This window comes from Pempheris klunzingeri, chromosome 10, assembly GCF_042242105.1.
Source record: "Pempheris klunzingeri isolate RE-2024b chromosome 10, fPemKlu1.hap1, whole genome shotgun sequence".
Taxonomy (NCBI): Eukaryota; Metazoa; Chordata; class Actinopteri; order Acropomatiformes; family Pempheridae; genus Pempheris; species Pempheris klunzingeri.
Window position 1 is genome coordinate 18,372,493 of NC_092021.1, and position 12,812 is coordinate 18,385,304.

General features: G+C 39.8%; 1 protein-coding gene across 3 annotated transcripts in view; it reads left to right on the top strand.

Moving 5' to 3' along the window:
* The first annotated feature begins 721 nt into the window (after positions 1–721).
* The window catches only part of uggt2 (UDP-glucose glycoprotein glucosyltransferase 2), a 37,265-nt gene continuing 25,174 nt past the window's right edge, over positions 722–12,812 (top strand). For all 3 annotated transcript variants that reach the window (XM_070838002.1, XM_070838004.1, XM_070838003.1), the window contains exons 1-21: positions 722–779; positions 1,203–1,353; positions 2,235–2,317; positions 2,476–2,606; positions 4,089–4,201; positions 4,416–4,593; positions 5,920–6,016; positions 6,098–6,170; positions 6,285–6,385; positions 6,609–6,708; positions 7,137–7,197; positions 7,505–7,596; positions 7,761–7,911; positions 9,211–9,330; positions 9,714–9,799; positions 9,930–10,065; positions 10,347–10,478; positions 10,598–10,762; positions 11,203–11,326; positions 11,413–11,511; positions 12,394–12,488. In XM_070838002.1, coding sequence (XP_070694103.1) covers positions 1,229–1,353; positions 2,235–2,317; positions 2,476–2,606; positions 4,089–4,201; positions 4,416–4,593; positions 5,920–6,016; positions 6,098–6,170; positions 6,285–6,385; positions 6,609–6,708; positions 7,137–7,197; positions 7,505–7,596; positions 7,761–7,911; positions 9,211–9,330; positions 9,714–9,799; positions 9,930–10,065; positions 10,347–10,478; positions 10,598–10,762; positions 11,203–11,326; positions 11,413–11,511; positions 12,394–12,488 — 2,262 coding nt within the window. In that variant the 5' untranslated portion in view covers positions 722–779; positions 1,203–1,228. The remainder of the gene's footprint in view (positions 780–1,202; positions 1,354–2,234; positions 2,318–2,475; positions 2,607–4,088; positions 4,202–4,415; positions 4,594–5,919; positions 6,017–6,097; positions 6,171–6,284; positions 6,386–6,608; positions 6,709–7,136; positions 7,198–7,504; positions 7,597–7,760; positions 7,912–9,210; positions 9,331–9,713; positions 9,800–9,929; positions 10,066–10,346; positions 10,479–10,597; positions 10,763–11,202; positions 11,327–11,412; positions 11,512–12,393; positions 12,489–12,812) is intronic.

Consider the following 12,812-nt stretch of genomic DNA (forward strand, 5'->3'; position numbering starts at 1 on the left):
ATCTTTTTTTTTTTTACCCTGATTATAAATCAGGACATCTCAGCATCTCCTGCATTTATTTAAAACATTCCTGTTCCATTTATTTTTCACAAATTATCCTAAACCAACTTTATTGAAGTCTGATACTAAACTGCCTGACAACTGCTTGGCTAGTAGATTGATCTACAAATCGTTTAATCAATAATACCACCACCAACAATATCATTATTATTATTATCAGAAAACTACTGTTGTGATTATTGCTGTTATCATCATTTGTTATTTTTTTTGCAAGTTATATGGGGTACATTAGATCACTATAAACACTGTAACCATTAAATATTTTATTTTACTTTATTATTTACTTATTTTCCTGCACAGTTTTACAGAGTTTTCACACATTTCCATCCGCTACTAGACTGTGAAGCTACAACATGCTCCAATGTTTGGTGGGAAAGCGTTTAAGCTTCAATTTCTGTGTCCTTAGCTGTCTACTGCTGTGCCTGAATAAAACCAAACTTTACATCATTTTTTTTCCTAAACTTCACAAATACTGTCATCAATTGCGTCCATGTAAAATAAGTGATAGATTCTGCCTTAAAACTTTTACAAGCCATGCTTTTATATAATTTGTTTTTTGAGTGTTTTTTTCAGACATGACTAACGGGCAGCGTCGGCCACCACAGTACGCGGCTACCCCGGCAACTTGCTAGCTGTACGGCTTGTGGTTGTTGTTAGCTGCCCAAAATACCCACCTGAACCCGTTGCTTTGTATGGAAGCGGTCAGCATCAGTGAGGGGGTAAGGGACATATTATTGGCAACACAGCAAACGCGGTTGTGTAATTCTAGAATACACTTTTACATGTTTGTAGTGAGCGACCTTTGTAGACTTTGTTCGTTGAATCATGCCTGTGAACCGTTTAATTAACGGGACGCTTTTTACGCTTATGCTACAGCTAAGTTAACTTCACCTCATGACCCTCATGAACGGTCGTTATTTTATAAGTAACGCTAAGTCTACCTAAATTAACAAACATGTGACTTTCTCAAATAGCTAGCAACAATGTACTCTGAACTTCCGAGAGTTTTTCGACGTCTCTGTGCACCGGTGTTGTGGTTTAGATAATAATAACTTGGAGTAACTACGTGGCACTGCCTGGCACCACTCAAAAGGCAAAGGAACTGTAAGTCACTGACTGGTGTTTGCTCTCTGCCGCTGTAGGTTCATGTTACATCGTGCTGGAGATAATGAGGAGCCTTTTGGTGCTGTCACTGCTGCTGCTAAACATACATCATGTCATGTCAGCGCCCAAAGGTGTCACCGCCAGTCTAAAAGCAAAGTGGAGCATGACGCCTTTCCTCCTGGAGACGAGGTACTCATCCCAGGACATACACATCACACAGACAGGTCATGAGTCCCTGAACTCACCTTATACCCACTGATAAAATGAACGTGGCACTAAACAGAACATCTCAATTGCCCAGTTATATTGTCTATAGTTATATTGGTGGAGTTGGCCCATCAAACAGCCACCATGTGTAACCAGGTTGTTCAAACATTCAAATTCCCACCAACGGTGCGGAGAAATTACCTCATTGTTCTTGATTGAAGCCTCGGCCCTGGTAATAAACCACATAGTTTGGCAGTGGCTGCAAACAACTGAAGACTGTAATTCCCCAAAGTTTTATGTCCACTAGGCAGCATGGTGGTGCTGTGGTTAGTACTGTTGCCTCACAGCAAGAAGGTTCCAGGTTCGAACCTTCTTTGTGGCGTTTGCATGTTCTCATGCTTGCGTGGGTTCTCTCCGGGCACTCCGGCTTCCTCCCACATTAACATTAGGTTAATTGACCGTAGGTGTCTCTATATGTTGGCCCTGTGATTGGCCAGTCCAGGGTGTACCCCGCCTCTCGCCCGAAGTCAGCTGGGATTGGCTCCAGCTCCCCCGCGAGATTAGCGAAAAATTAGCTATTAGCAAAACATTTTTGACATCCATCAGTCAACATGACCGATAGCTTCCTAAAAGATTCAACAGTTCTCTAAATATGTACCCTTAGATGGTTTATAACTTTCGTAGTCATCTCAATTGGACTCAAAAAACAGCCAGAAGTGAGTTTGTCAATAACATTATGTATAAAGTTGTCTTTTTTTATTGTTTGTGTAAAAATATTTTGATTATAATCAAAACCTGCCGCATGCCTGTGAGGAAATGGTTACTGACTAATGCTGACTATACTGTTGTTTTCTCTTGTGCAGTGAGTTTGTCGGTGAAGATGGCAATGAGAAATTCTGGCAGTTTGTTGACACTGTAAAAGAGCTCACTGTATACAAGCAGGGAGGTATGTTGTTTGAAGCTATTACTAAGATTGCAGAGATTACTTAGATCGTAAAGGTGTAATTGCTGTATCAGAAGTGATTTTTAAATACATTTGCACCCCGAGAGGTGTGCTTCTTTTCGAAAAAGCCTCATTATGACTTAAGTTGATGTGTCTCATAGAATCTGTGCGGTCGTACTACAACTTGATCCTCAAGAAGGCTGGCCAGTTCCTCACAGATCTTCAAGTTAATCTCCTTAAGTTTGCTCTGTCCCTGCGGTCATATTCACCAGCTGTTCATGCATCCCAGCAGGTATGTTGTGATAAAAATGTTTCTTTTTTTTTTTTTTTTTGAAACCTTCTCAATAATAGAAATATTACTAAAGAACCAGGTCCACTTCTTGTTTGAAGCGTTTACATTGTTTGCCCTTATCTTATCTGAGGTTGCTCTGGAGGCCTTATTTTTTTTTACTGTTTTTCTCAATTGCTGTGGCACAGTCTTTAAATGACATGTCATTACAAAAGCTCATTACATTATGTTATCGAGTATCTACATCGATAACTCATTTTCTCAAAACAGTACTTATATATCTCTGTGGTTTTTCACAGAATTCAGATGTATAAGGTTAATTATCTGTAATTGATCCAGTCCCAGAGTTTTCGTTTGATTAATATTGATTTGACGGCTTTCTGTGTTACCACCAGTTTTTCATTGTGCATGTCCTTGTATGCAAATATTCCATATTCTGTCTAAAGTTTAAAATCTTGCCTTGTTCCAAAAGAATTGGCGACAGATCAGTCTTTGAATCCAATAAGTTAGTTCATGTCAAATGTAGCCATGGAGCATCCATCCTCTCTAAAAACAAATTTATACTACAGTGGAGTGTTGGTGCCACAGTTCCTGAATATGAAACAGGCGGACATCAGAGAGGAGCAGCATCTGATGCTCATGCCAGAAAAGGAGGTGTTGAAATTCGTGATGGTTTGGTAAAGGAAAGGTGGACAGAGGGGACAGGGAAGAGACAGGGAGGCAAAGCCTGCAATGGGTGCTGTCTGTGAGTGCAGAACAGCAGAGGTCAAAAGATTTTTCCTGCAGTGAAGGATGATACGTGAGGTAAGATAGGAAGGAGAGTTTGGATGGACAGTGCGGTTGCAGTGGGGATTTATTTTTTTATTTTTATAGTGGTTCCTAATTTATGTACATACCGTAAGTATGGAGAATACATAAAAGATAAAGCTGTGACAGATTTTTTTCTTTCATCAAAACTGGTGTTTGTGTGACACATGTTTTAGATGGATATTAGTCAAGTGGCTTTAGACCAAATTTCACATGGATAATGAGTGACTACTGCAATTTCAGTTCACAATTCCTTGGCCCTTCGATTATCGTGGTTTGGCAATGATAAGGAGAAATTTCATTTTGGTGACAATGACGTACGGGTTGATGAATTTCTCTAATTTTAAAATGTGTTAAACATCTGAGTGACTAATGGCCTTTTGCAGGTAAAATGAAGTGTTGTGCTGCACACTGTAAATGTTGTGGTGATTGGTAGAGAGCAGTGAGAATAAATCAATCACTTAACTGATTTAACTGATTAACCCATGATGAAGAACAGGCAGTGAGGCTCAACTTTGCAATTATAGATTTGACATTTCGTATTTTCCTTTTAACCAAAAGCACATGCGTTTGAATGTGAGTAACTCCTGTGGGACCAAATCACCATATCCTGGCAGTATTAGCGTTGTGTTGTGGCCAGTGTGTTTGAGAACATTTCTTTCCCTCCTTTCTCAACAGATAGCAAGTGATGAGCCTCCGCCTGAGGCTTGCCCTGCCTTTGTCTCCGTCCATGGTCAACATAGCTGCAGTGCCAAGGACATAAAGAAGCTCCTGAAGGCAGCTGGAGGCAGGTAACATGGAAAGGCATTGTCTTCCCCTCTGTGCATAAACAAAATCCATCGAGCAGTACATGATGAAAGGTTTCCACTGTTCTTTTGTGATTCAAATCTTACTCTTTGATGCTTCCCCTCTCTGTATTTTGCCTGTGATGGCTGTAGAAATGTTGCTGATATAAATGGTGTTACTTCTCAAATTTCTCATACAACATTTTCTAAATGTTTGCAGGCCAAAACCATATTTGTACAAGAATGATCACACATATCCAGGGGCCAATAAAACAGATGTGCCAGTTGTGATTCTCTATGCTGAAATTGGAACCAAGAAGTTCGCCTCCTTTCATAAGGTCCTGTCAGACAAGGCTGAAGAGGGCACACTTACGTATGTGCTGCGGCATTTTGTGGCGGTGAGTAGCCTTTTCAGCGATTTTTAAAGTGATTTTCCACTGATTATATGTTTTTAATAAATAATGTGTTTTGCTGCACCTTTCAGTAGAATCGTTATCTAGTAATCACCCTTTTGCTTATATCTTTCACACATAGAAGAGCTGTTGGGCTTTAAAGGATAAGGCCTGTGATATACTGTATTTTTCTTGTTGTCAATAAATCCCATGAAAAGATCTAAACCAACAATAGAATTATCCTTCTGACAAATATTGCCTGTGTGTCGAAAGCTCAATGCAGCTTATTCCTCTGTGCCATAAACCTCCTTTGGTTCATCTTTACAGAGATGATGCTGCTTTTGTAGTGACACAACTGTGACTTATAATTCTTTTTGGTGTAATGCCTATAGAAGCAGGGATCACCAAATGATGAACAGACTGCATTTCTGACCATACTAAACATTACTGAGCAATGTTCAAAAGAAGAATGAACAGATTCCTCTAAAACTAACTGAGATATTGAAGCCTTTGATGGAGTAAAAGGTGCTTTTCTTTAAGACATGTTGGTTCAAGAAAAGCAGAATGTGGGTGTGAAGGTCTTCCGAAGGTGCCTGTGCAAGATAGAGTCAGTTCTCTGAATCTGGGTGACATTTGTGGCGAGGTTGAATGTCAGTGAATCTGCTGCTGTACGTGGCGGTCCATGTGCTTTGTGTTCCCACTGGTGAAATTGTAGATGAATGTAGATTAGAACTTTCACTTACTGTGTAGTACTGGAAAATTCGTTCTCGTGAATGGGGAACTTATACATCAGTAAGAAGAATGTTGACACTCATAACTCCATCTAGTGTTATTTCTAAATTGGAAAGGTTCTTGGCCCAAATAATGAAAAGGACACCCAGACCATTATTCCTCTCCAGCAACCTGTACAATTAGTACTGTCCAGACCAACACGTTCCCTCTGCCAGACTAATAGTTGTGTGTTTTACACATGACAATTTTTTGGGCTCCAGCATTCAGCTTATTGCCATGTGGCTAAGCTGTTTTTGCTCCTAGGATTTTCTGCTTCACAATAATAGTAATTTGCAGCCTTCTCGGGCGATCAATTTACTCCCAATTTAAGCCAGTGGGGATCAATAATAAAATGTCTGTATGCTTGATCTTGTTTATTTGTGGCCAAGGTAACTTAACCCAATAATCAGGGTGTAAAGGGGGGGTAAAAAGGGGTGTCCACATATTTTGGTCATATAGTGTCCACAGGTATAGGATGAATCTGCAGTCTTGATTGTTATCACATTACTCGTAACAGAAATATTACATTTAAGCCATTACTCTGCTTCTTTCTGCTTGCAGGATCCAAAGCCTCGAAAAATGCTTTTATCTGGGTACGGTGTGGAGTTGGCTATCAAAAGCACAGAGTACAAAGCTGTGGATGACACCAAAGTAAAAGGTCAGTCGGTGACTTGTCAAACATTCTCTGCTGGACCTCGCTGTGTCCAAGGCAATGAAACACAAATGTTTTGCTTTGTAGATTCAAAGACAGTTACAAATACTGAGGAGGAAAACAACGATGAAGTTCAAGGATTCTTTTTTGGAACATTAAAGTAAGTAGCTTAACTGTAACATGTCACTTGCTGTAAAGATTTCTTTAATCTCTTGTATTTTCTGTTATCGCTGCTTGGCATCCCTATTTTTATGTTACTTTTACCTCTTTTAAGGAAATCTTACCCTGAACTCCAGGAGCAACTCGATGAGCTTCGCAAACATCTCCTGGAGAGTACCAATGACATGGTGCCTCTCAAAGTGTGGGAAATGCAAGGTTACAATTTTCTGTTTCAGTTGTTTAATGATTGTAGGAAAAAAGTTAATTAGTATAGCTGGAATGTATAATTGCTGCAACTGGGAGTTTTAACTTTATTCATTATAACATTTGTAGAAGATGCTTTTATTTTGTACACTTGTCTTCACAGCTGACTTAATTTGTCTAAACATAATGTGGTAGATGTATAAGTGTTGATGATTTCATTATTTGATGTCTACAGATCTGAGTTTCCAGGCAGCCGCCAGAATCATGTCCGTGCCAAAGTTTGATGCTTTGAAGCTCATGCGAGACCTCAGTCAGGACTTTCCAAGCAAAGCCAGGTACAAAAATTCATCTTATTTTCTCTTTCTGGCTGACTGGCTAACACATTTGATACCATTCCCAAAATCCATATTTTTAGGAGCCCTACTCTGTGCTACATTGTGTGAATCCAGGCACAACAAATGCTGTTATTTAAATGCACATGAAATAAGTATTTTATGAACCCATTTGTTTGAGTATTATCCACAGTAAATACATCTTAAATAAAGAAATCTAATCAGCTTTTTGATGTTTGCTTATTTTGACTCGGGCAGCTTGTATAACACCAAAAAGTGCTGAGTAAGAGTCGAGTGTTTACAGGGAATTGACTGAAAACGTTCCATCTTGAGGGCCCACTGGTTTTTGGAGATTAAAAGTGGCATTTTACTGCCGACTGGGGATGTGGTAAAAGCTGATGGTGACTGTACATGTTTTACTGTTCCCACAGATCACTGACAAGAGTGGCCGTAAAGCAGGAAATGAGAAAAGAAATTGAGGAGAACCAAAAGGTGCGATATCATAAGCAGAGTTCCTACATGATAGTGGAGGAGGCTTACTTTGATAACATCCTTAGCCATTGCGCAAGTTTTATTTTAGGGAATGAGTTTCTAATCTGTATCTGTAATAAATTCTATGACATAAAATGTGACATTTTATTCTTACTTGTGTCCTAGTGTCTGTGCACACGTTATCTCTTCTGTTTAGTGCTGTAGTCTCTGTGTACTTCTTTTCTCGTCAGAAGTTCAGACATTAAAGGTAGAATCACTCATTTAGGAATTCTGGCATTCGTCCAATACTTTGAGCTTGTTCTTTCAGCGTCTCAGTGAGACCATTGCAGTTCACCCGGGAGACGGGGAGCTCTTCATTAATGGACTGCACATTGATCTGGACATTCACAACCCTTTCAGGTAGGAACCCAGCAGGAGGGAGCAGTGCTCTCCCCTGGAAGCTGCAGACCTATTTATTGGCTCAGTAATCCTGTTGCAACAAGATCAGAGTTTGTTGAAAGGCAAAGCCACTGCCACACAGTTAATATGTATTAAAGAACTAACCTGTGATTTTGTATTTACAGCATTTTGGACATCCTCAGGGGAGAGGCAAGGGTCTTGGAGGGTCTTCATAACCTAGGCATAAAAGGAGAACATCAGGGCAAGCTGCTGAGGTTGCCTGTGAATGCTGTGGATGACAGCTATGCCTTAGATATCAGACATCCAGCTATAATGGTGAGTCCTGTCTAAAGCATTACTCATTGGCCCAGATCAACGCTGCAGGTGTTTTTTTTTCTTCTTTGTGTGCTTGCACCAGGGTACAGGTGGGAACTAGTAAATCAGTCATCAGACTAGTGCGACAGTCTCAAGCCTGCCAGAAATGTTAGTTATTATTCGGGAAGTTAGCCAAAAAAAGCTATCAAATTAAAAACTTGCAAGTTTTCATTGTGGCCCCTCTGGCCATTTTAATATTGTTGGTACTATATAAATGTCAAAGAAATAACAACATCGAGCCATTCTACATGCAACTAATAGGTCTGTATGTATGTTAGAGAGATAACGATAGTGTGCTAGTGAGGCTAACGTCTGTGCTGTGGGAAGGCTTGTGCTGTAAGTTATGAGAAGACCAGTTGTGCCAGTTTGGCCAGCAATGATGGAGCATTTTGCAGCTAGGCTTTTGGGCAATTGTTATAATAAGCCATGCCTAATACGCTCTACTACCTTCCATTCGCTTTGTAACAAGTGTGCATGAAATGTTGCACACATCCTAGCTAGCATATGTCTTTCCTTGGAATAATTCCGTTGTGTGTTGTGCAGCAGCTGTATTTACATGCATGTTTACTGAGCAGGTAGGTTACTACATTTAAAGTTGAACCTCTACACCTTTTACACCTTGTGATTAAATATTTAAAGGTATAAAACTGTTAACAGGAAAGAAATTACATTTTCAAAAGTTACCAAATGTAAATACTGTGCAATATCACAGTACCAGGGTGCGCTTATCATCACACTGAATCTTTAAGTACACATTGTGCTTATTGTTGGAAATGCAGTCACGCCCAAAAATTCAGTGATACCATTGTCGAATACCCGACATTTGTGAAAGAAAGTTTAGAATTTGGAGTTGCGGGAAAGGTCGCTGGTTGAGGTGCAGAGTGTGAAGTAAAACAAAAGCAAAAGACTATTTGTAGGCCCCTGTAACACATTTGATATCACAGTAAGCCATGTATTGTAACTGAGTGTCTCAAGTTCTGTCATTTGCACACTTGACTGAAAACCAATTTGTATATAAATCTAAACATAACCCTCACATAAAGTAAACGCCAGTATTTGGATTTCTTTCATAGTTACCAAGTTGTATCCATTGAAGAAATGTAGTAGAGATACAGAAAACACCTTTACACCACCCAGAGTCTTCCTTGAGTGACGTTACTTGATGTCTACCAATATCAGGATTGCCGGTCTGTTGCTTGCATTTAACTCATGAATATCATCATTTTCACACAAGCCTTCAATTTGTCATGCCCTTTCCAGTGGATAAATGACATAGAGAATGATCCAGCATACCGCAGCTGGCCAACGGGTGTACAGGAGCTTCTCAGAGCCACCTTTCCTGGAGTCATCCGGCAGATTCGACGCAATTTCTTCAACCTTGTGAGTCCCGTGAAGGCTAGAAATTCTGAGGGTTAGTGGTGCTGAAGGGAATGGAAGAGAAAAAAGGTCTTCATTGTCGTTTAGTTGTTACTTTGATTCACTTCTGAGTCTTCTCTGTTAGACTAAGATTAAACAGCTGAAGTCAAATTGGGTTTTGCCATCATAACATTTCAGTTTGACTACAGTCAGACACACTCTCACAAAAGAGAATATTAAATACATTTTGAATACTTAACTTTGCCTCTGATTATCAGAGCTGTCTGGGACTGGGTATATTGTATAATGTATTTGCTATACTCTAATTCATCTGCGATCTAAGTCGGATAATGAGTATTTGTGAATGTATTATGATTGGGATTTGATGATAAAGCCTTTGTTGTTAGGTGCTGTTCCTAGATCCAGTGCAGGAAGAAAGTGTTGAGCTGGTGAAACTAGCAGAGCTCTTCTACAAACATAAGATCCCCCTGAGGTGGGTGTTGTTATTTCTCACACCTCCGCAACTGTTTATGTGGTCTGCACTTGGCATTTATAATCTTTACCAGGTAGTGATTCTCATTTCACCTGCAAATTGAATACTTGTTTTTACCTCCTTCCTATAGAATTGGATTTGTGTTTGTTGTCAACACCAAAGATGAGATTGATGGCTTCTCAGATGCAGGGGTTGGATTTTACCGACTGCTGAATTACATTGGAGACGAGTATGGTTTATCCCAGGCTCTGATGTCCATGCTCTCAGTAAGTATGTCACATATAAATCTTTGTTGTTTTAGCAAGCACTTCTTGAATAATAACTAAAGCGCGCTCCTCTCCAGCTCATGTCTCTTCGTGCCTCAGAAGTCACTTGTTTTATTTTGCCTTGTGTTATCCCACGGTTTTAGACATTATTGGACAAGATGAGTCAGTGGGATTTTGCCTCTGGTATCTGCTCTTTCAAATAGAGTTGGAAATCATTGACAGTAGCAGGCATCTGAAGACAGTGATAGTCAAATCTGAACTGACTTGCCACTCTCTTGCAGTTGTACAACAAAGTAGATGCAGGGGGGATGCTGTCTGTTGATACAATCTCTGCTTACCTGAAGAGAAAATTCCCTAACGCTAATGCTGAAAGGATTCTTGGTCTAGAATCCGAGTATGATGACAAAAGAAAGGTATGGAAATGAAATATTTCTCTCCTGTGTTTTTTTCTGTTTTTCTGTAAAGAATAAATACTTAAAAGGTGATTAATAACGAGCATCCAGTGATTAAGTCCATGTTTCTTGTGCTCCAGGATGGTGCCCTATTCTATAAAAAGAGTGGCCTGGGTGCCCTACCTCTGGCTTTATTTAATGGAGTCCCTCTGAGCCCAGATGAGATGGACCCAGACGAGCTGGAAACCATCATCCTCCAGCGCATAATGGACACCACCGCTGCCTTCCAGAGAGCTGCCTTTATGGTACGACATGTCTGTACAGAAAGAGACTCTTCATATAAAACCTATCAAACCTGCCTCTTTTTTGCACTAGGAGTTGAACCTTGAAACACTGGAGAATCTCACTAATGGCAGTTCATCCATTCTTATAGTATGCACACAAATAATTCTTCACATGCTACCCTGGTGTTACTATTTGCTTGATATTGGTTAGTGGTCAACATTGATGTTCTTTAATAAGTAAAATAAAGACACTTAAAAACACTTAAATTACATTTGAATGAAGATATAATCATTTCTTTGTGAAAACTGGTTTATTGCATTAAAACTGATAGAAGGATGCTGCAGTTTTACAGTTTATATTGTATAGATGTACCTTCCTTGGCTGTACACGAGATCAGTATTTCCTTATGGTTAAAGTTCTCAGTGACATCACTCTTGTCCGTTGTGTCCTGTGCCTACAGGGTCAGTTGACTGAGGGCTCAGATGTGGTGGACTACCTAATGGAGCAGGCCAATGTGGTTCCCAGGATGAACCCTCTTATTCTGAGCACTGAGCGACAGTACCTTGACTTCACTGCCAACCCAGGTGACCTGAGCTACTCGTCTTAAACTATCCATTATTGATTCACTGTCTGTATTCTGTTTATTTATTTGTACTTTCTTGCCTTGCAGTTGTAAGCGATTGGGAAGACACAACTATGTTTTCCTACTTTGACTCCAGAGACAAAACTGCTGTCGTGGCTAAGAGAATGAAGTACTTAACACATAATGGTAAGAAGTCATTAGTTATGTTATAGTTTAGTTTCCTAATTAACACAATTTCAGGTGAATACACAACATTTAATTTTCAGTAACACAATGATTTGTAGCTGTATAATTCAAGCATCTCATCATTGAAAGGGAAGCAACCATTCTGCATTTGCTTGTTGAAAATCTGTAAAATGAAAAACAAAAATGAATCCTACACTACTTTACTGATCTATGAAAGTGTGAAATTGACCTTTGTTAAAGCAGACAGGCTGCGCCTCCAGCAAGATAATTACCGAGTCTGCTGACTGGCTTTCGGCCAACAGTCTAAATGGTCGTCAGAGCTGCATTTCACTGCTCAGGCCTGGAGTGTAGCTGTCTCAGTGAGGCTGAGGAGGCTGATTGCCATCCTCCCTCTGCGGACTAGCTGACTGGCTGAGCAGCTGACCGGCTGACTGACTGACAGACTGACTTGATGGGAGGGACGTATAACTATGACAGGTGGCACATTTCTCCACTAATATATTGAGCTCTCTGCCAGATGTCTCAATCTCTCTCACTTCGTGCACACAACTGAACATTCACATTAACAATTGTACCTCATTCTCTCATCTATGCACTTTGATCTGATTGTCAGTGTATAAGCATAAGTTAGCCCTTTTAAAGGATTAGCAGCTTTTGCTAAATGCCACATAAGCATTAAGGTTGACATTAAGATAGAACACTGCTCAAAAAAATATTTGCCCTCAACTGGCACTTTAATTATATATCACTGTCATTATGGTACAAACATCAGGGAACTGCAGACTGATCAGATTGTATTTTAACATGATGCCATTTGAAATGCCACATGATATGCGCCATATGTACACAGAGTACTAAGGAGGTATTGCTCTTTTACCGTAGATGAGGATGGGATGAGTGCAGTAACCGTTTGGATAGTCGGAGATTTCGAGAAAGTCTCAGGGAGAAAACTTTTGCTCAATGCTCTGAAACATATGGTGAGTGTCATCTTTGAACCTTTGAAGTCTTTGAACCCATCATCTAGGTTTTATAAGGGAAAACATTGGAAGACGCATATGGCAAGTTATGCGTGTAGTTGTTAATTATGCATCACAAACTTAAATACTGATCTTATTGTAGAGACATTAACTGTAAATCCCAACACCAATGCAATTGCAATGCAACATTTTTTGATGTAGTCTTGATAAGCCTTAAATTCTGAGAAGGAATGATGTCTCAATCAATAACACTTTTCACATTGGCCTGTCTTTGACTCAAATCTTGCAGCTGGTGTCTGTACAGCTGCAAAACTCATCCACTGT